This window comes from Hoplias malabaricus, chromosome 10 (assembly GCF_029633855.1).
Source record: "Hoplias malabaricus isolate fHopMal1 chromosome 10, fHopMal1.hap1, whole genome shotgun sequence".
Taxonomy (NCBI): Eukaryota; Metazoa; Chordata; class Actinopteri; order Characiformes; family Erythrinidae; genus Hoplias; species Hoplias malabaricus.
In genome coordinates this window covers 10,078,639-10,102,202 of record NC_089809.1, presented here as the reverse complement: position 1 = coordinate 10,102,202, position 23,564 = coordinate 10,078,639, and the positions used below count along the sequence as shown (strand labels likewise).

General features: G+C 36.4%; 1 protein-coding gene across 6 annotated transcripts; it reads right to left on the bottom strand.

Moving 5' to 3' along the window:
• Positions 1–3,908: 3,908 nt before the first annotated feature.
• On the bottom strand, positions 3,909–23,265 carry dync1i1b (dynein cytoplasmic 1 intermediate chain 1b). Of its 6 annotated transcripts, none has more exons than XM_066683161.1 (17): positions 23,107–23,265; positions 21,282–21,392; positions 20,942–21,056; positions 19,071–19,212; positions 17,559–17,618; positions 17,041–17,156; positions 16,391–16,480; positions 15,732–15,894; positions 13,967–14,066; positions 13,209–13,334; positions 11,883–12,029; positions 10,830–10,943; positions 9,363–9,496; positions 9,129–9,273; positions 7,198–7,338; positions 6,519–6,644; positions 3,909–6,395 (listed from the first exon to the last, which is right to left on the bottom strand). In XM_066683161.1, exons 2-17 carry the CDS (start codon positions 21,387–21,389, stop codon positions 6,285–6,287), a joined length of 1,938 nt encoding a protein of 645 aa, XP_066539258.1. In that variant the 5' UTR covers positions 21,390–21,392; positions 23,107–23,265; the 3' UTR covers positions 3,909–6,284. The 6 variants fall into 6 exon arrangements, with proteins under 6 accessions (XP_066539258.1, XP_066539259.1, XP_066539260.1 ...); XM_066683162.1 differs by having other exon boundaries at positions 3,909–6,392; XM_066683163.1 differs by having other exon boundaries at positions 19,071–19,161.
• Positions 23,266–23,564: the final 299 nt, after the last annotated feature.

Below are 23,564 nucleotides of genomic sequence, written 5' to 3'. Positions count from 1 at the left end.
CCGCAGTTACTCTACTGTCCGCTCCTCCGGTTCTTGCCGCCGAGCTCCGCCATTCCGAGCGCCGCCTCCTTCCGTCTCTCTCCGTCTTTTAGTTTGACCTTTAGTTACCCGCTCCAGCGATGTGCCGTTCACCAACGAGTCGATTCACTGAGTCGGTTATTTTATAGCAAGGTTAGACTGGACACTCAGCAAACTTGAGTTTCATTTTAGAGCACAACTTCCATTTGGAGTATGTATGAATGTTTGTAGACAGCTTTTACAATTACTGGGCTCACATACTTTGCTTCACAAAGACCATAGATTTATAAACTTTATACTCTACAAAAACCATAGTTTCATAAACTATGCTGTGGACCTGTCTTTCTCTTAAGCAGTGAAACAAAGTTAGTTAATGAATTCATTCATTCTTTATTTTTAACTGCTCATCCAGTTCAGGGTCGCGGTGGGTCCGGAGCCTACCCGGAATCACCGAGTGCAAGGCAGGACTAAATCCTGGTCTCCCCCTATAGTTGCAGAGTATAATTCACATTTACAGCACTGTTCTGAAATCAGGTAGGGGAGGGGTTTTATTTTACCTTCTTCCAAAAGTTACATAGGGCAGTTTTTGCAGTGCTGAGCATGGAGTTGCAATGACAAAAGCTTCGTTCTCACTATTAAAAGTTAGTGAAGCATCACCATGAATTTGAAGCTGTAATTCTAAGATAAAAATACTACATACTGTTTTTTAAGGGGCTCTCTACAGCATAAGGAGCTAGCTTGGGGTTCAATATGCGTTAAATTTGTTTACATAGATAAATGTGCATGATAGAGAGTGTCAGTACAATGTTTATGAATTGCTTGGCAACAGTCCAGTTCCGGTACAGTTGTGGAAATATTTGTGTTGGCAGAGCCAGATAAATTATTGTGGCAAATGAGATGTGCATGTTCATGGGTTAAAGAGAGCTGTGTAGAGTATCTGTCATATTGGTTATTTACTCATTACTCAAACATAAAACTATATATAAGTATGGATCCCTGACCCATGTATGTGCATCATGTTTGTTATCTGTGTCAGTCAGTAGAGGTGCTTGGGCTGTTTATCAAATAGCACCAGACATAATATATATTATTATATTGCACGTCACAGATAACAAAACTAAAAAAATGTAAAATACTGCAGCCACATTGTGCTAATTTGACAGGGAAACCTAAATAATAGATAACTTTTCCGCCATATACACTTAGTGACTGGAGAATTTGTTAATTTATGACATTAGGTATTCAACCTCAGCTTTACTAGAAACATCATTCATCGATCATCTCGCATTTTCAAACAGAGAGCCACTTTATTTAAGTTTAAGCCAAATCAGGGAAATAATTTAGGCATTATCCTCCAAAAATTTGTTACACATTCAGATTGCAGGGCCAGAGGGATCAGAGTATTAACCCTGTAAAAAAAAGTGCTTAGTGTTCAGACAGAATATGTGTCCTAGCTAGTACCAGTAGGTTTGTGTCCAAACTCCCCTGAGCTCACTCAAAGAACAAGGGCCAGTGCTGATACCCAGAAAGTAAAAAACAGTAGAACACAGCATCTAGTCAGTGCTCATACCTAAAAATAACTCACACAGATTTAGTCACATGGACAGACAAAAATGCTAATAACGCTAACAGATAATAAGTGTTTTTTTTGTCCTCATTATGCAATGCTGTGGGATTATTTACTCCATCTCCCCTGATGCAAAGAGGTAGTGGGCTTCGGTGCTACTGAGTATTGTGACACTCCCTCCGGCCCGAATGAGATAGATATATACATCTATCCTATCTGTTTACATTAGTGTTGTGCTCTAAAACCAGAAATCAGTCCCCAGTATGGCGCCTATGGCCAAAAAAAAAAAAGCATCACATGACTGCAACGCATGGATTGAAACAGCCATACTGCAACAAACAATCAATATTGCGTACCTTGAAATTGGTACAACTGCATAAATGTGCATGTGAACAAACAATATTTGGACTTGGTGTGTAGTGAGATTCACATGCCAGTGGACACTGGTGATGGTGAGTCCCCAAACAAAAACACATCTTGTTACACATCAAGCCTATACACACATAAACTCAAAAAACAATGACACCCCACCCACACAACATAAAACCTCTAAAATAACCCCAAAACTTTGAACAGCGGGGTGCTTGTTTGTAGCTTGCCCATTAGATCCAAGCCCCTCCCAGTTCAGCACTGCTACATCAATAAATGAACAAACAAATTATTATCTGTTGTCACTTATTACAGTTAACTTACTAATTATGCTTGTATACTGTTGTATAAAACCAATACCACAATCGAGGTTGGGCTGTTATACTGGATATCAACCTGGTAATGTTTCTCTTTCTGAATTTGGGCTGCATCTTTTTGCCTACAGCCAATTCACAGTAAGGGTCATGTTCAGTATAACAGCACTCCCTCTCGTGACATTGCTTAAATATTTCTTCATGACATGCTTCCAAAACAACTGTGGGCAACTGAACTCCATGAAGGACACTTTGGTGCCACCCTCAAAATCACTCCCAGTGTAGGCTGCATTACTTGACTGTAGTCATAACACGTAAGAGTCATGCGCTATGACATGTAAGAACATTTTTATTAACAAAAATGAACAGAGAGTGGTGACACTATACACTCACTGCACAAGTTGCAAATTACAAGTTAAAGGAAGTTATGAATCATGCTGTTACCCTGCCTCCCAATTGCGTTAAAGCAGGTGTCAATGTTTACTGCTTTGATTAGAGGATGAAGCAGAACTCTTTCGGCTTACGTTAAAAAAAATGAAAGAAAGAAAACTTGAGTGAATTCCAAAAACAAGAATCAGGCATTCCAGTGTTTTCTCTATGTTTGATGTCCACAAATAATACTAATGTTAAAACCTCAAAAAAAAAAAAAAAAAGCTCATCTCTGTTGATCAAAATTAATATCCATTCATTCATTATCTGTAACCGCTTATCCAGTTCATGGTCGCGGTGGGTCCAGAGCCTACCTGGAATCATTGGGTGCAAGGCGGGAATACACCCTGGAGGGGGCGCCAGTTTTTCACAGGGCAACACACACACACACACACACACTTTTGAGTCGCCAATCCACCTACCAACGTGTGTTTTTGGACTGTGGGAGGAAACTGGAGCACCCGGAGGAAACCCACACGGGGAGAACACACCAAACTCCTCACAGACAGTCAGGAGCAGGAATCGAACCCACAACCAACTTTAGTCTTCTTTTATATTTTTGTCAGAAAATTCAAATTTGATTCAAAGAATATTGCCAATTTAGTTATCATTTGGCAATTAATCTACCATTATGATATTTAAAAAACAATAACAACAACTTGCTAAATCAGGCATTGGACTAAATAATAATGATTCAATCGGAAGTCGGTTCTTCATTGTCAGCAGAGTCGGTTGATCTTATTCACTGAAAAGAGCCAGAATGCCCATCACTACGCCAACGCTGACGTAATCGTCATGGCAACGCGAGCCCGCTTTAGGCGCGTTCACGAGAAGAGGTCTCAACCACCTCAGCGTAGATACGAAAGTTTGACATTTGTGTTTTTACTAACATTAATCTTATTGCTTTTCCTATAAATGTGTAAAATGATGTTTAATATTCTAGTCCAGAGTATCCTCGTATGTTTTATATTATATTTAGGAAAATAACAACGTAAAACCTCTGAGAATGTAATAAAACATCATTAATAAAAATAAATAGTATTAATCTTGTTTCAAAGTCAAAATTTGACAAGACAAAAAGTTTACATACGTCGTTTATTAATTTCTTGTTGTATTCATAGTGATTAAATTATTGAGTAAAGCATCTTAAATTCTTTTTTAGGTTTTTGTTCTCATATGTTTTAACAAATTTACCACTCATTACAAACATGCTTATACTCTACAGCAGAGTTGTAAAACAGTGTTTCCAGTTTAAAAACTACAAAAACAAACTTCTGATAATATCTTCAGGTTTTTGAGAAAAATTTTGAGAGTGGGCTGTTAGTGGGTGGGACAGAGTTACATTTACGTTAGCTCGGTTGTGTCTATAGCCTGGGCACTGAGGTAAAAGAACACTGATGAATTTAGCACACTGTGGTTCACTGTGGTTGCCACTTTACAAACGTAACTAAACTAACATGCCAAGAATAAGACAAAAACACCATAATGTGCCTCAGCGTGTTTATTTTCAGTATGCTATTAAGTCACACTCTAAGTTGAAAATACAATGTACATTAAACAATTTCTTCTCTTGAATATGCAAGAAACAACGAAATTCATACTATACATGCCTATCCAACTAATATAAAACCTCGCACCAAATAAAAATGATGAAAAACCCAAAAAACTGAAGTTGCCTTACACTGATATTTATGAGCAACCCCAAATGCCAATTTATCACTTCTTTTGTGTGTGTGTGTTTTACAGAATGAAACCTTGCAGTCCTTGCTAATCAACACTTGAGTTATAAATAGGCCAGAGCAGGCAGAAGCACAATGAAGTGCGATCACAGCAAAGGATGGATACATGATCCTGTTATATTTGGCAGGAGTGGGGTCGACTCATCAATGTGCTGTTGGATTAAAAGAACAGCTATGATAAGAGTTCTGATCTCTCTCTCTCTCTCTCTCTCTCTCTCTCTCTCCGTTAGTGTTGAAATGTAAAGACTCTATGGTCACATATCTCAAATGTTTCTTCACAGAATCCAGAACTTATCAATGGTTTTACTAAATATTTCAAGTCTTTAGGTTTTTAAGTTCCCACCTAAGTACAGAGAAGCACATTAAAATGAGAGTAATGTACAGTTCAAAGGCCACACTTAATTTACCTTCTAGTCCAAACTGCAAATAAGGTAAATAAATAACTGCAAATAAATAAACACTAATAAAATAATCAAAAGAAATGTACAAATATATTTCACAAAATATACAGTTCACCGTTTGCATTTATGACAGCTTCTATGCTTTCATAAGACTTGCTTTTAGTTTTTTAATAATGTTCAGACTTAGAAGATGGCTACATTCCCACATCCTTTCAAACCCACTGTCTTCTCACTTTGGAAGGATGGACAGAAACACCTGTAGTGTTTTTTAAGTCTGAAGCAAAAGTGAAGTTTGATTTTCTCCTGTTTCTCAAAGATGAAGGCTGCAAACATATTTTTATCTAATGGTGAGAATTCTGATGCTCTGTCAGGTTTTGCTCAGCTGTTAGTTGTTTGAAAACTATTTTTGGAATCTCCTTTTTTTCATGTACTAAGTCAATAATCTTATATCAAATCCTCAGAAATACCTCCTGAAAGTATCTTGTATTTTGAAAACATTTGACATTAACATAAAAAATATCAGCTTTTCGGTTGTAAGTCATACCAAAGCCTTGCATATGGATTGTATGGTGTTCGTATTCTTATTATTCATCTATAATAACTACACTTAATCTGCGAAAAGCCATACAACTAATTAAATGCCTCCTTTCAAAAAAATCTTAAGATGAATTTAATGTTCACTGCTAATTAGGTTCACTGTTACTTGATATATGAATACCAGTGTTTGCATCAGTGAATTGTTGCATGTAATCCCTGTAATTAAATAATATAAACAAATGAAACTCGACTTGCTCAAATAACTGTATATATACCCAATTGTTTGTTCACTCAGTATTTAAGTCTGAAGAATTGTAGCAATGTTAGTACTTGCCAGTCACTGCACCAGCTGTTAGATGGTATTGTGAAGCAGCACTTAGTTTTCAAGTGTTCTGTTCACATGAATTACTGTAATTATGTGATTTCATGATTCCCGCTCCGGGTGACTGTCTGTGAGGAGTTGGTGTGTTCTCCCCGTGTCCGCGTGGGTTTCCTCCGGGTGCTCCGGTTTCCTCCCACAGTCCAAAAACACACGTTGCAGGTGGATTGGCGACTCGAAAGTGTCCGTGAGTGTGTGAGTGAATGTGTGTGTGTCTGTGTTGCCCTGTGAAGGACTGGCGTCCCCTCCAGGGTGTATTCCCGCCTTGCGCCCGATGATTCCAGGTAGGCTCTGGACCCCCCGCGACCCTAAATTGGATAAGCGGTTACAGATAATGGATGGATGGATGTGATTTCATTTCCATGTCTAATTTTTCCATGATATAATAAAAAAAATTGTAAAGATTTTCATTAAGTTTTATTAAGTATAATTTTGCAGCGCAACTCACAGTAGACCCCAGCCCTACTATTTGTCACCTGCTCTGGTAACACTGTGGTAATGAATGTAAAACTATACAAATGTGTATTGCCTTCAGCCAGTCACTTCTATGGCACTTTCTTGTTCTCCATCTGTGTTTGCTCGGATCTCCATTAGAACATGTGCCAGTCTGCTCCAGTCATCTGAATGGGGTATGGCCAGCTGCTAAAATACAAAAATATTGAACCTTTGTTTAATGTTGTGCTTCTCAGATATGTACAACTGCTGAAATAAGACTCAGATAAAGAAATTACTTCCTGATCGACTTATTAATTTCTTGTTTATTACCTCTCCTACATCATAGATCCACACTCGTCCCTCTGAATCTCCTGCTGCTACCTCCCGGCCTCCTGATCCCCACCTGACCTGGTTCAGGGCACATGACCCCTCCACTGTCACACTTGCAGAAGGAACCTGTTAAAAAGAGTAAGAACAAATGTTTTTTTGTTCAACTGGGATTAAACATGTAATCATTTGTCCAAGTTATTCACAACATAATGATTCATCTTTCGGCCCTACAAACTAGCCTGTCTATATAATTGAACAATATTGTGAACTTAAACCAATAATGGTATTATTGTAATGGTAATCTCTACAAAGACAGGGGTGTGTTTCCAAGTTTGGGCAGAAACACCATGCCATACAAATAAGGAACTAATTCAAATAAACTTCTAAAAATAAAAGATGATTAAAATTGCATATCTCTCTTTCTAGCTTGGCTACCACTGCAAGTATGCCAATTTAAGACCCAGTAGTACACAAAAGCTTTATATATAAAACACACTTAATAATATATTTATGTACACTGCAGAGTTTTTGCAATAGTTTTTTTTTATATCCATCGACATAGTCTGTAAACTTTAGTCTCTCTAAATATCTCTTAACAGCACTGGAGTTTAATGTGAGCCATGTAGGGTTAAAACAAAATATCCAAGTTATAATATTTGGTAGATCTGGGCCTGCTCACCTCAGTGTCATTATTGAGGTTCCATAGGTCTAAGTGACCCATCCCATCCACTGTGGCAAAGAGAGCCGGATGCACAGGGGACCACATAACATCGTAGACATAGTCTGCATTGTCCTCAAAGGAGTAAAGTGGTTTGTTGTGCTGTGGGTAAGGAACAGGGAAGGAGGGCCACAATAAGAAGTCACCAATAGATGAGAATCAAAATGACATATATTTACAGACGCTAAAGTCTCGGAGAGAGGAGATACGTGTAATGGAAATCAATTTTTTATATTGGTCAAATGTTTGCCACCTAAGTTGCACAGTTACAATTATCTTTGGACATGCAAGCTCTTAATGACTTTGTGTATGAGAAGCCACAAGGAAGAAACATAAATAAATAAATAAATAACAGAGTAGGGGAATTTGGAACTAAAATGGTTAGCTTTAGCTATTTTGTTGTTGCCATATCTGCCAGACCTTTTGTATTTTCTGATGCAAATTAGAGGAAGCACCTGTGTTTAACAAAAATTAACAGAAGGGATTCAAGGGGTTGACTATGAAAGTAACATAAAGTTCTTAGCCAACAATATTAAATTAAAAATTATTTGTATCAAAAGGACAAATACAGCAGACATTAAGCAAGATTCAGTATTTACTCAAGTTCACAGGGTGTTGCCTTCCAAAATGTTTGTATATTACGGACTCAGATTTTTTATTTTAATTAATTTGCCATTTTAATGTAGTAGATTTAATTTATTTTGTAGTAGATCTTTTATTTGACTTTATATGAACTTAATGCAATCTTCATGAATTTGCTTATGCTTTTCTTGTTCTTTTTCTAGACAAGTATTTGAGGGTAGTTTGTGTCAAAAGAGTCTTAAAAGAAAAAAGAAGGATAACCTCTAGCTCCATTTCTGTTAATATATGCAAGTGGGTTTGAACCTATTTCAAATTTAAGACTGCTAGTCCAGGCTGGTTAAGCCAGGGTATAGTTAGGGTCAAGGCTTCAAATCCATCCCTGTACATACTTCTAATATAAATAAATCTATGAAGATACAATGGATTACATTTTAAGACTATATATGAATGATGTTATATATCATATTTTAAAATGAGACCTTTAATGAAAAAATGTCTTGTCTAATCATTTAAATTTTCCAATCAAAATATGTTTAGAAGGATGTGGCAAGTATAATGTTTGATCGGTTGTACACAGATCAACCATAACATTATGTCTACCTCCTTGTTTCTACACTCACAGTCCATTCTCTCAGTTCCACTGATCAGAAGCATTTTGTAGTTCTACAATTACAGACAGTACTCCATCTCTTGCTCTGCATACATTGTTTGCTCACTTTCACCCAGTTCTTCAATGGTCAGGTCCCCCACAGGACCCCCACTGAGGAGGTATGATATAGGTAGAGGGTCATTGTCAGCACTGCAGTGCGTGTTGTGCCGGTACAAGTGGATTAGACACAGCAGTGCTGCTGGAGTTTTTAAACATTGTGTCCACTCAGTTTCTACAGTACGCTGTTAGACAAACCTACCTAATTTGTACACCTTGTTGGTGGACTATTTTCAGTCTATCAGTGACACTAAGGGCTTTAAAATCTGGAGCTGCCCTGCTGTGTCTGATCCACTCGTATCAGTGCAACACACACTAACACAACCCCACCTGGTGTGGTCCTGACCATTAAAGAACAGGGTGAAACAGAACAAACAAAGTATGAAAAGCAAGAGATGAACTACGGTCTTAAATTGTAGTGTTACAAAGTGCTCCTGTGGACAGAGGAGCTGAGAGAATGGGCAGTGAGTGTAGAAAGAAGGAGGTGTTCATAATGTTATCGGTGTAAGTATTATTGTTGTCTGAAACCATTATGAATAACTAGCCTGTATTATTATGAAAACAAAAACACTGACAGAATGGAAAGTTGGAATAAAACTTTTACTTTAGTTGACCAAAGTTTGACGGTCCAGTCAAACGATGAGGTAGTGAAGAGGTGGGAGAAATCAATGGGTCCCATTGCATTATGGCAGCTGATTCCTGTCACAGGTCCCTGGTGTGCCTCAAACATCTCACCAATGCCAGCTTTACTGCAGACAGAAATGTAAGCACATGGTCAGGGATTGGCAGTGTTGTAATATAAGGTAAACTTATATTTGATGTACACTGCCATACTTACCTTCCATGCCGTGATGCAGTGTAAACTGTCCCTTCCTCACTGCCCACCACAAAGTTGTTCACATCACCAGCAGGAAAGGCCATCCCAGTGACTGCCACAACCTTGGATTTGTTGTAGACCAGCTCCATACTTTCCTATGCAAAACACATTTCAGCATATGGTCAAAACAAAAGTTGTTCATTATAACAAAAAAAAGGTTTGTAACAACATTTTTGAATATTTTCCAAGTCATTGTGGGCAATTTAATAATCATATATTTGACTTTAAATAATCTCAAAAATATTGTTTTATAGGTTTATTGGTTTAAAAATATTGTTTTATATTGGTCTATATTGGTTTATAATTCTGTATAGCATAGCATTTTTAGTGAAGATGTGCATGGGAAATTTTGTACTAGGGTAATTGAGCTAATATGCAAACTCGTAAATTAAAATCTCATTTTTTTAAAAGGAAGGTGAAAATATGGAGACAAACAATATTAATTTAATATTATTAACATGTATTTGCAAGTATGTATCCAGAAGGTTCAGAAATATGAAAATGTTTCTCTGAATACCAAACTATATCTTTCCTGCCCTGCCTTTCCCTTGTGTTTCTTTTTCTTTCTTGTTTATGTCCTTTCTTGTGAATGTGACTATGTGTTTCTGACCCATGATTTTGTTTTGTTTTCTTGATCTTTCCTATCACTGCAACCTTGCCACCCCCTCACCTGTGTTTTGATAGTATCCCACCTAGTAATTGCTCCCAGTTTGCTCCTGCTTGTTTTTCAATGTGTTGGTCTTGTGCTTGTTCCAAAGCCTTTGTCTTTTGGTTAGTTTTCTAATCAGTTCTGCTTACTCCTCTTCTTTTTGTCTTCTATCATGTTAAGCTATCATAAATGTGCATTATTCACTGAAGAGAACACTTTCTGTAGAAGGAAAGCTCTTATAAGCTTCCAATACTTTATGGATAAGCTTTAGAGTCAATTCCTCTGAAGAGAAAGCTGGTGATCATGCTGGACTGCTTGTTGGCATGCTGTCCCTAACAGTTCAATTCTGTAATTAAAATATGTTAGAATGGTAATTCTCTGCCAGGCCCATTTGGGGTTTAGGGTAAATTTAGGTAAATTTGATTTCACTGAACGTATTAAGTAAAAGAAGCATCTTCAATAATCATTGTTACACAATTGCTTTTATGGGATATGGTTAAGTCAGGAATTGGCACATTTTTTGCCTTTGGTATCTATCCCCATGTGCTCCTGTTTGCTCTGTTTCTACTGCTTGTATTCTTTGTCTGTGTACATTGTTTTGTCAGTGTATTTCTTCAATATTATGCTGAAGTGACGTTGCCTTCCCTTCTCACGTATAATTCCAGAACAGAATAAAAATATAAGAGTAATAAAAGTATTCATAATAACATGATTATATTATATATTATGTGATTATTTGTACATTTCCATTAACTTTTTAAAAAGTGTGTTGTTTTCACCTGTGGCAGAGACAGCATGTCTAAGCTCCAAGAGCACATCTTGCCATCAGTGGACACAGTGATCAGGTTGTTGGCATTTTGGGTTCCCACCACATTTACACAGTACACTGGGTGCTGCAGAGAAAATTCCAATTAACACTCTTCATTAGTAGAATCATATAGACCATATTTCACTTTATTTGGAATTACAATCGAAAGGTTTTAAGAAACGTTTGTCATTTAAACTGTCTTCCACACTTTATCCCACTTCATCTTCACTAGTCAGTTTCTGAGCACAAGATTATCATTGATTATTAGGGAGACTGTCGTTGTATTGGGGTGGTGGGACATCGTCAGCACAGCTGTGACACTGACATGGTAGTGGAATTATAACATGTGTGATGTTGGTATGAAAAAATCTGATAAAATGGTGTGGGATATTTATACACATTAGTGTCACTATAATGCTAAGAGTGGTCCACCATCTATCCAGCCAAGATTGGCTTTGTGGGTAGAAACTCATCATTATTATTATTAATTGTGCATCACCTATCTCTGCCAGCTCCCCAGTAAGGAGGAGCGACGTAATAAAATGATTTGAACATAGAATTTTAATTAAAAATTATTACAGGTTATTGTTGCTTAAAATTAAAAATTACAAATGTCATTTTATTAAAGGTAAGAAATTACGTAAAAATTAAGTATTAATACACTGCACCCACAATAGGCAACATTAAAATCACTATTTTTAAATCGAACAGAACAAACTGATGCACATGCCTTTGCACAGCTTTCACCTCCATGGACCTCATAATGAATGTATCGACAAATTAAATACTATCGCTTGCCATTTTCAATACTTCTTAAGTTAATTTGTTGAATAAAATGGCAAGTTTCATTTTTAATACAATGCAATATTTAACATAAAAAAAGCAGGAGAATGTTACATTTTTTAAAACTTATTTGTACAAGAGAACGTATCTAGTAAATATGTGTATTCATTCTCATTTTGAGACATATTTCTAGATGCTGTCACCCATAGTTTTATCAACTGAATGAGCAGTGTGTTCTTACCGTGTGAGCAGCAGCAGATAAAGGTGTTCTTTGTACTGGTGTCCTCCTGTGGCTTCGATTGTCCCACAACACAATCTGCCCTGAGTAAGTGCCTCCAACCACCAGGTTTGGATGAAACTGTGCAAAGCCCACTGACATCACAGATGACTGCAGGAAGAGAAATGAATGACTGAACTTAGGATAAAGAGGAGGAACTGTAGTAGTTCAACTTACCTAAAGCAACAGTCCTTAAATTTTGGGCATTTAGAGACCTCTCTGGTGATGTGTAACTGCACAGTGCATGTGCTGTGCTGCGGCTTGCTTTCAGAGCAAAAGAAGCTGATAAGTAGTTAGAAGCCCTGTTTTCACCTGGTCATTTCATCAGTCTGATTTCAGTCCAATTGAATACGGAGAGGTATTTTACTAAAGTACTCAAGCAACTGAACAGTGAAAACACATATCCTGACATGTGGGTGAAAACTTATTTGGGCTTTTTTCACAGCACCAATTTAACAAAAGAAACAGTGTTTCCTTTTCTTTTCTTTTGTAAAAAAGAAAAGTTCCTCTGCACACCATGACAGCAAAGATTGTGTCAGATCAAGATATACCATAGTAACTGTATGACATGAAAAATTATTAACTGTAAGGTTTTTTGATGCGAACTATTCTGATGGCTTCACCACTGTATAAGACTTTACTTCCAGGCAGTCTGTTTGTGGTGAGTATTGTTTACACAATTATCAAGAAAAACAGGTTTAGCTGCTACATGATACATGCTCAAATCCACAAAATGACCTAAAGAATCACTATGTGGAGAGAAATTTCTAGTAGCTGTAGGTAGGTTTTGTGCACAACAGCTTACTCTTGTTTATAATATTACTTATTAAAATTGTGTGAAAGATTAGAAAAGTTTTTTCCATCTTCTTGCTCATTATGTGTTTTTATTTATATTTTTAGTGAGAGGGCTGTTCTCAGAACAGTAGTGAAAGTCAAAAACTTCTGTAGCTCTGCTGTGTCTGATCCACGCTGTGTGATAGCAATGCATAAATCAAGTAGCCGCACTGTTATTTTCACCAAAATTGTTTATCGACTGCAAATCCACCACTGACGTCCTTTTGTAAAATTACACTACCCTAGCTGCCCATGTATAACTAATCCTGTCCTGTCAAATTAAGTGGTTCTTGGTCACACTGAGTGATAAACTCACCCAACTTTCTGTCAACAGAAGCATGATTCTACCTTGCATTTAAATTTCCTCACTGGCTTAACAACTTCACATGAAACACCAGCAATGTTTAAAAGAAATGTGTTATACGACATTTAAGACAAACAAGCAGGGATCCTGACCTGACAGTGAAATATGTATTCTGGGGTTGTCTTCTTGAACTTCATGTTCCAGACGAGCACAACTCCATCTGGTTCATGTGGCGCATCCTCATTAGAGTTGTAGGAAGCCACTAGCAACTCAGAGTACTAAAAATGATTGGTACACAAATTGATTAGTACTGTAATAATATTTGAGGTTAATTTAAAATTAAAGTGGCTGGGTTATTTCCCATATTTTTTTTGTTATCATAAAATCATTGTACATAGCATTATGCAATTCTGTAAGGTTTTATTACAAATTATGCAGCACTTCACCACAGAGTTTTGAAAATCAATAGACCATCCTCCTCCTAATTCATTTTAATTGTCTGGCCGGCTGAATCAATAACTGAGTATAAATAACAGGATCTGTCTGGAAGCTTTAAACTCTTCAATATCCAGTGAGCCTGATGTAGAGAAATAAACTTGTAGCAATAGTAGAATGATGTTATTTTACATTACAGAATGTTTCTTTCAAAAACCTGTTAGCTTAAATCATCAAACCATCTCTGGGTGCTGTACTATCACTTAGTGCTGATGTATGGCTAAATTATACTTCTATCTATTCAACATGTGAGGACATACAAAGACTAATAGTCAAATTATCATGAACTAAAATAGTCATTTGAAGTAATTCAGGCTTAAACAAAAAAATATATCATTAAATAAAATTAAATTAAATTAAAAAGAAAAATCTTAGTCTATAGCACCAGCATTCATACTAGAGTAGTCTCTATTACCTGTGGTGACCAATCCAGACAGGTGACCACACGATGTTTTGACCACTGCTCATCATAAAAGACACGGTTGAAAGACATATTCAGTCCAGCTTGTGTGTCCCTAAGGATAACAATTCATCAGTTTAGTAAATAGTAAATCATTAGATTAGTAAATAGTTAAATATAGAGCAACAGAACATTACAATATGCATAAGTGTAAATGTTAGAATGTGTTCACCCCTATCAAACACTGCTCCAGCTTATATGTCATTATAAAGGGTTTATATTGAATGTAACACTGTTTTTTGTATTTATCACTCTTACATTACAATATATGGCCAAATGTGGACACATGCTTTTTGAACAATCTAACCCTTTGGAAAAAATTTTTGAGGATTTTAAACATTAGTTATTGGATTAAAGATCTAAATTACAACCAGCATTTCATCACTTCAGCACACATTTGAGCCTATAGTGCCAAGGAATACATATAAAATCTTAAGCAACTGTTATTCTAATAAAAGAGCTACCAATGTTTTTATATAAATTCATATGCACTACAGGCCCTAAGGTTTGGTGCATTCTCTGGAGCAAACGTTTGGGCGCTCTGGTTAAATGACATATTGCTGATCCTCTGTGTGAAAACAGAACACACTATCTAATGAAAATATACATTTCCTGTTCATGATCAGGGAAAAAGTTAAAAACTGTAAGTGATGCAATGTAGATTTTAATTTTAATTTCTAAGCACCTCATGGAACTGACTTGTAATTCACTTACTCACATACATAACTCATTCACTCAGAGTTTGGAATTGCACAACAAGGAGTGTTACATCTCACATACAGTAGTCCCTCGCTACTTCGCGGTTCAACTTTTGCGGGTTTTTTCAAGGGGGCTTATGGCCGCTATATTGCGGATATTGAGGGAAAATCTAGGAAAAAAATGTAAGTATTTCTTGCGTACAGTACATGTATTGTTCATGTCCACATCCGAGTGAAATTTACTTTCGCTAAATCACAGCTTAGGAATTACTGTATTAAAGAAACTGGTAGGATATCACATGTAGTTCCAGCTGAAAAACATTATAAAATGACTGTTTAATGCAAAGGGTGGGTTGTTAACAGCACAGGGAGGGTTTTAAAAGTCCAAATTCTCGTTAAATACATAAAAAAATATATTCACTCTACTTCACGGAAATTCGTTTTTCGCAGGTGGTCTTGGAACGCATCCCCCGCGAAAATAGAGGGATTACTGTTCTCTTAGATTTCTCACATTTAGGGACTGTTCCACAAGGTGGTGTGTGATGCTTTGTGTCAGGGACACTTTGTGTGTTCAATTCTTAGTTAAGCTCAAATAGTAAGAAGAAAGAGTGCCCTAAGATTATTTAAAATTTGTTACCTGTAGGAAAAAAAAGCAACTATTACTGGTGTAGTTGACATTCATACTTCTGCACATGATTTAAAGGCGCTGTATACAATTTCAATCCAATACAATTTTTGTAAAATTAATATAATAGTCAATAGTAATTCTTCAAAATTGTATACAGCAGTTTTAATACAAGTTGCAAAATGGTGAATATATCTATCTATCTATCTATCTATATATATATATATATCTATATATATATATATATATATATATATATATATATATACCTCTATATATATATATATATATATATATATATATATATATATATATACCTATATATATATATATATATATATATATATATATATATAATTCATGGCTCAAAGCCGTATCAGAAGACAAATTCTCTGACCCATCTCTGTCCTCTATGTCCCGGCCACTGTAGTCAAAGAAAATATCTGAGTCTTCAGCTAAAGCATGCTCCATCACCCGGATACTGCGGTCAAAGAAGATCAGGAAATCCTCAGAGTGAATTATCTGTTGCTTCTCTTCTTCTGTCGGCTCCATTGGATGGTCTATAAGACAAAAAATAAATAAAAAAACAACCAAAAACATAGCATTGTATTTATCTGTATACATTTTCTTTCAGATTTGACCTTAAAATAATATTCCACTGATTTCTAACATCCTTTCTATCTTCCTATCTGCTATATCTATGTTTTATAATTGATTATAATGGACAATCATTTTCTTTGGATTTAAAAGATTTAAAACAGAACAACTCCTTATAACATTGTAATACCCCAATGGTCAGTTGTTCATTTCTATGTATTCCAATACTTTTAAAAATGTAAATATGACATAAATTAGAAACTGCAAATGTTTGAATCTGCTAAAGTCTAAAAAGTGCAGGATTTTGCAATTATACTCAAGCAAAATTTTACCAGATATTATTTGCATGTTTTAAAGGAAAAGCAAAGAATAAATAAAAAATAAATAAATAAATAACACTGACTTAAATTTTTGGTGGGTAATATACTTAAATCAAGTTGCATCATGTTTCATTCTTACTTTGTTGAATTTCCGGATGGATATCCTCCTCCTCTTCTTCCAACTGTGGTTTGGGTTTGGCCACTGGCAGCTCTTCATCCTCCTCCTCGTCTGATAAGAAGAACAAAATATATTTTATAAGACCTCAAGCCAACAGTGGCTTACGATAAGTGTGTCCTTTGGATACTACCTCAGTCTTATTTAGATCATAAAGCATTCTGACGACATAATTATAGACCAACTTAGTAGGAGTACCTAACAGAGCAAACAGTGAATGTGAACACATTTTTAAATACTTCAACAGCAATGCTGTGTCTTATCCACATGTACCAGTCCAACAGGACCACCAACAGGTCAGTGTTACTGCAGCACTGAGAATGATATACCAGACAGACCATGCCTGCTTTGTGGTGGTCCTGTGACCGTTAAACAACAGGATGAAATGGGGAAAACAAGGTGTGCAGAGAAACAGATGGACAACCGTCTGTAAATGTAGAAATACTCCTGTTTGTCTCCTGTATGGTCAGTGGCGCTGATAAAATGGTCAACGTGTGCAGATACAGGGCAAGACTTAATCTAGTGGCAAGCAAATGTATTTGTTGGCAAAAAATGACTTTTTCCACTCCAAATTGCTAAAGAAAATATTGGCTTTGGCATTTCCTGAGTTTTACCTTCAGACAGATTTGTAGCCATGGGTGTCTGGGTCTCTTTAGAGTATGTAACCAATTCTTTGGGAATAAAGTCAATCTGAACAATCTTAGAAGCTCCAAGTCTGCGCATTCTGCACCTGAGTAAAGAAATACAGATTTAAAAAATTAAATACAGATGAAAAACCCTTTTAACCCACTCAAACTGCAAAACCCATTAAAAAACTGTGTAAAACTATTATATTTTTTTCATATTTATTTTTTTCTTTTTTGCAAATTAATCAGTTACAATTAATGTCACAACTTCTTCCTATAATTCACTCTTTTTATAAAAAATGTATTTAGCAAACGCAACTAATACATTACCGCGACCCTGAAATGGAAAAGCGGAGAAGAAAATGATGATGATGAACTAATACATTTCTAGAATTTTATTTATGTAAACACATAAGACAGCCCTAAACATACATATGAAAAATATATAATGTGACATATAAACAGACCTGGATAGCTCACTTATCTGCAGGTAAAGAAAATCTCACCCATGCTCAGAGTCTGCCAGAAGCTGAAGAGCAGATGGCTCCATATCCCACTGCAGGGTCCTGGAGATGCCCACGTCACAGGACATAAATGGGATGGCAAGAACAGAACTTGCACGATTAGCTACCAGTGCAGAATTAACAGCCCATCTCATGCTTGATTTCATGAGGGATCACAGTGTCACATACAATGAAGTCACATGTACTGTACACAACAATGTCATACTTGCTCACTAATGGGCAAATCACACATATATTCAATATATACATATATTTAACACCCATGTTTCTCCTTACCTATATCTGCTTTCCCCATTAAGAGATGGAAGAAAAATAAAAATGATCAGGCTATTAAAAATCAAATATCAGCAAAATATATTTGGCTTTAAATACGGGAGCACTGGGCATAACTTAACACTGTGCAAAATGTATTATGGGCATGATCCTACATTTCCTCTGATATCAGTAACCTTCTCTTCTGGAAGCCTTTAGACAAAATATTTGATGAAATTGCATTGCATTGGGCAAAGTGACTTTAAAATTGTGTAGCAGCTTCAGAGCATCTTATATAATTGTATGCATTTCTATTTAGATTATGCAAACTGGGTGTGCACAGTAGCCACATCTTTAACAAGAATTATAAGGGCTCTAGAAACTTTTGGACCCAAAAGTGGATGTCAATTTTATTGTTTTGATCAATTTTCTATACTCTGTTGTCCATACTCCATTAGTTATAGGCTGCTTATACTGAATGTAGATTACAGATTTAAAGTAGATCTAAAATACACTGGCCCCATTCTAAAAGCTTTCAATCACAGATTAAGTTTCTCAGAAAAATGGGCTATTCATTAATATTATTACCACTGCTCCTTTGTGCATTGTTTAATGTGGAACCGAAAATGTGAATATACAGCTGGAGAATAAGAAGCCAGAATGTAGCTGCCACACCTTTAAGGTGGAGCATATAACTAGTTTATATTCTGATTATTAATATTATAGTGGAAGTTATTTTTGCTTGGGCTGTGCTTTACCTCCTCCACTGTTAAATAAATATCTATTTGCTATAAAAAGCTCAGGGTAGGGGGAAAGGTGGAGGGGTTTGGAAATGGAAGGCCAGAAGCCAATTTCTGTGTGCTTATTGGTGTATGTTTTATTATTTTCACACTATTATTTTTAAAAATTTTAATGTTAAAGGGACACTAGGTATTATTCTTACCATAAAATCAGCCTTAAAATCATTGTCCTGTAATAGTCATAATGCCCTCTGTTGTGGCTACTCCAGGCTCAGCACTACAGATATGGCACTATGTTCATTTTGGAGGAGGGTAGGAAAACAACATCTCCCTCCCTCCCACTTGTCCCTTGATTTCAGGACAGTGCTGTAAAGTGAATTACACCCTGCAACTGTAGGAGGAGACCACATGCAAAAACAGCCATTCTTACCTAGTGTTCCCTTAAATTATACTCAGTTAAAATGCTGAAGAATTCTTGTCCCCTACATTGAGAGCAACCTACCTGGCCACCATCCCACCGTCCATGGACTCCTGGCTCCCCGCGTCACTGGGTGTGCTCACTGATTGCGAAGAGGGAGACATAGGGGTTGGGACTAAATAATGAAAATAACAGGTATCCCATGTTAAAACCTGCAGTGGCTGCACTGAGGTCAGCAGAGGCAGAAGAAAAGCCAAATCAAAATTAACATGATGGATTGAAATGGTTAAAGTAAAGAGGAAAAAAGCACAAAACAGGAGAACAACAGGAGAAATTGTCAAATTCTTTTTTTGTTTGAGTTCTGATACACTTAGAGAATTGGATATACAACTTCACTTCAATATTACATCATTTAAAGTGATAATGCCCCAACTTTGTATGTGCAAAACTACAAAAAAATTAAACACTGGTAATTATGCTGCCATAAGAATTTTAGTTTTGCCACAGTAAAGGCTAATCCAACTGCAAATAACTCTGTCTGCTAATTTTGCAGTATACCATTCAATATTCACGACGAACATTGCATAAAAACTTCAAACCCAATAACTTAAGCCACATTAAAATATAAAGTCCATATGCAGCTGCCAAGTCATTTTTCATTCTTTATCCATATATGGGGAACACACTGAGTTTACTCATCATGGGAATCAATGAGGCAACAGAGTTATGGTCAAAGAATGCACACTTAAAATCACTATGTTGTGCGGTTAGTCACAATATCCACACACAAACACACAACTAAACTGACTGACGTATGTTTTACCGCAAAGCATTCTATACTTCAATGAATACACTTAGTATCTAGTATATTTTAGACAGAAAAATAAGTAAGTAAATAAACATGCAGAGAACATTTCTGCAAGATTTCCTCAAATGCTAATGTCTCATGGTCAAACAATAAAATGGAATGTGGACACTTATACACAACCCAGTTTAGATGGCCTTAGATTGAAAGGGCAACAGTAGAAACACATTTGATTTAATCAAAACAAAGGTAATTCCATGTCCTTCCATATACAATATCAACAGAAATATAAGAAATAGTATTTAACTAACAGAAAGTTTTCACTAGCGTTAACAGAAGTATGAGGCAATGTTACATGTAAAATAATCTCCCGTAAACGAAACATGATGTGAATAATGTGCCTTATTACACCAATAAGCCATAACATTACTACGACCTCATTTCTCCACTCATGGTCCATTTTATCATCAACATTAACTGTGAAAACACACTTCAAAGTTTTACAATTACAGAAATTAATCTGTAACTGTAGAACAACAAAGTGAACGTTTACAGTCAATGGACAGTGAGCGTAGAAACAAGAAGGTGGTGTTAATGTTATGGCCAATCAGAGTATTATTATCATATAATACAATAGCCTCAACCCGTCATTTTTATAAAAATGAATCATGATGCATCAATACATTTTCACGGCATAACTTATTAGCTCATACAATTTTTTCACCCATCATTCATTCATTCATTATCTGTAACCGCTTATCCAGTTCAGGGTCGCAGTGTGTCCAGAGCCCACCTGGAATAATGGGTGCAAGGCGGGAATACACCCTGGAGGCGGCGCCAGTCCTTCACAGGGCAACACACACACTCACACATTCACTCACATCTACGGACACTTTTTAGTCACCAATCCACCTACCAACATGTGTTTTTGGACTGTGGGAGGAAACCGGAGCACCTGGAGGAAACCCACGCGGACACGGGGAGAACACACCAAACTCCTCACAGTCAGTCACCCGGAGCGAGAATCGAACCCACAACCTCCAAGCCCCTGGAGCTGTGTGACTGCGACACTACCTGCTGCGCTGCCGTGCAACAATTATTTATAATTATTAGTAATTAAGAAATAAGGTATTATTAAGAAATTCAATACCTAAAGGTGGTTCAGGTGAGATGCCAATGCTCTGCAGGAGAGCTTCTGTCTCTCTTCTCTTTCGGTCTAAGTCTGAGTCTTCTGATGCATTCTCTGGCCTTTGCTGTATCTCAGACTACAATAAAATACATAGCAAAAAAAAAGACAGAAAAATGATGAATATGAAATTTTGCTTTTAAAACAGTGTTTAATATCCTGGCAATGATTAACGATGTACGACTAAAATACGACAGAAATTGCTACAATTTTTTTTCCTGGCATTTTTGATTTCATAAATAATGGTACTCCAAAACACTGGAGATTTGTATGATTGTGTTTTCAGTAACAAACCCTTGTTTACCTCTTTCTTTTTTTTCTCCTCCTCCTTCCTTTTCTTTTCCTCCCGGATTTGAGCAAGGCGTTGTTTTTTGCGTTCAAGTTCAGCTTTCAGGTCACCTCGGTCAGACATAGTCTAAAGGGTTCACAGAGAGGTCAGTTATGAAAAATCACAGGTCATTTAAACAATCTGATATTATTTTGTTACATGTTTATCACACCACTGAAAAACCCAGAATGCCCAGAATCCAAAAGCAGGGCCAAGTAATTATTACACACTTCTATAACCTAATAATATCCCAGCGATATAGGCTATGTAGCTTTTGAATATTTAAGCTTATTATATTAAGCATGGGATTAAAAACGGCTTTATGTTGACTATAATTACTACTAACACTATTGCTATTACAACTATAGGATGGCACAGTTGCTATCAAGTATATAAACATTTCCATCTTGTGATGTGTTCCCAATATGCAGTGGGAAGTACCAACCAAAAATGCTCAAAGGAAGGAAACTTGGATAAAGGTTTATGATTCATATAGGGAGTGACAGCTAGTCCATCTTTTACTGTCCCACAGAAAAGCTAATGTAGCACACAATGCAGAAAAATTAATGCTAAATCAGTGAATTGCAGCTTGTTCCATATGGGGCTGGCCCCTTCACCCCATTATGCATGCATGACCTGTGGTCAGCTTCTTGGACCACATTTTGCAGTTTTTTTTTATTTTATTTTATTTTATCTTAAGTTGAAAACAATTTTAGTAAATGTATACTTTTAGGATCTTTATGTTAATATTATTATTATTAACATATTTCTTATCCTTTTATATATTGTTATCTTATTTTATTGTTATTTTACAGAACCAATTCTTTCTGAACTGAAATTTTGTTGTATATCCTACACAATGACCACAAAGTCTACGTGACTATTTGACGACTTGAATTGTCGCCACTGCATACACCCCACAAGATTTCTTGTGAAGATGTTCAGACCAAAACAATATGACAATCATAATGTGGCCCTTGTAAAAGTGACTGAGATTTTTACACTTTACATATATTGCTCCCCTTCACAAGTGCCATAGTAATAGGACAATCAATGTAGTCACTTCACCTCTAAATGGTTTTTAACTTGTTATTTGTGGGTTTATACCTGTAAATGTACTGCATATGTCAGTGGGTCACAAATAGCACCTCAATATTGGAATCATTCAACACTGAAGAAGAATGTTTAATAATGTTCAATAGTTGTTTCAGAGAGATAATACTTGACCTAGGAATAAACCTAACAGTATGGCAGACCCTAAAATATCTCCATAGTGCCTATTTAGTACCCTACACTGGGCATAATATAATGGCTTGGGACTCTCATGTGTGCGTAATGTCTAGTAAAGAGCATTTTTGTTAGTCATTTATGTACATTTCAATATTGGAGAAAATGCACAGTTTGAGCGCAGAAGTCAGAATTTCAGTTTACATAGCACATTATGTAGGGAGTAGGGAGCCATTTGGGACTCCATCTGTGTGTGGGGCAAGCGAATGCAACATAATGTAAAGGTACTGGTGATAAACAAAAGAGAGAGAATGCGTTGACAAGAGAAAATGAAGTGGCACAACATGCCGGGATTGTCAATTTCTTTCAACATTTCTGTTCATTTTTATACTATATTTTACCATAAGGAACACAATTCATGCCAGCAAATGTCGTTGTTTCTTTTTAAAAAAAATATCCTATTATTTCAACGGAATCCGTCACCAACACAATGACGCGAGCAAACCGAAAAGCGTCAAAAGAAAACAACTCCTCAAAAAAAATTGAAGCAAGAGACCACGTAAATGCACTATACCGTCGTTTCTTTGTCTTTACTGATGTCAAACGTTATTACAGCCTCTTAAATAAATGTCCAAAAGACTCAGCGACTGAAGAGATTCACTCCTATATTGTCATCATCAGCAGCAGCATCCTCTACGCCTAGTTTTATTTCCCACCCATTCTCCGTCAGACTCCGTATTCTGTGCGCTGGTTGGCTGAGACTCAGCTGGTCGCGAGTGACTATGTGACTATAACCAATCCCAACACAAAAGGTGAAACACCACTAGCCAATCCCGGCGTAGAGAGGCGGGATTTCCCCGAAAATGGGCGAAAAAACAAAACAACGCGTTATAAGCGAATACGGAAGTGGCAGTTTTGCTACGTCATGTTCTACGCCTATCAAAAAACGCAACATTTATAATTAAAATTACAATATATATATATTTTTTATATAAAACTTAGACTTCATCACGACATATATTCATTTGTTAC

Coding starts and splice junctions, on each gene's coding strand:
- dync1i1b (XM_066683161.1), bottom strand. CDS start 21,389: ATGTCTGACCGAGGTGACCTGAAAGCTGAACTTGAACGCAAAAAACAA. Junction 17,619..19,070: donor GACGGTGGGATGGTGGCCAG/GTAGGTTGCTCT, acceptor GGGCATCTCCAG/GACCCTGCAGTGGGATATGG. Junction 10,944..11,882: donor TATCTGCTGCTGCTCACACG/GTAAGAACACAC, acceptor TTTTCTCTGCAG/CACCCAGTGTACTGTGTAAA.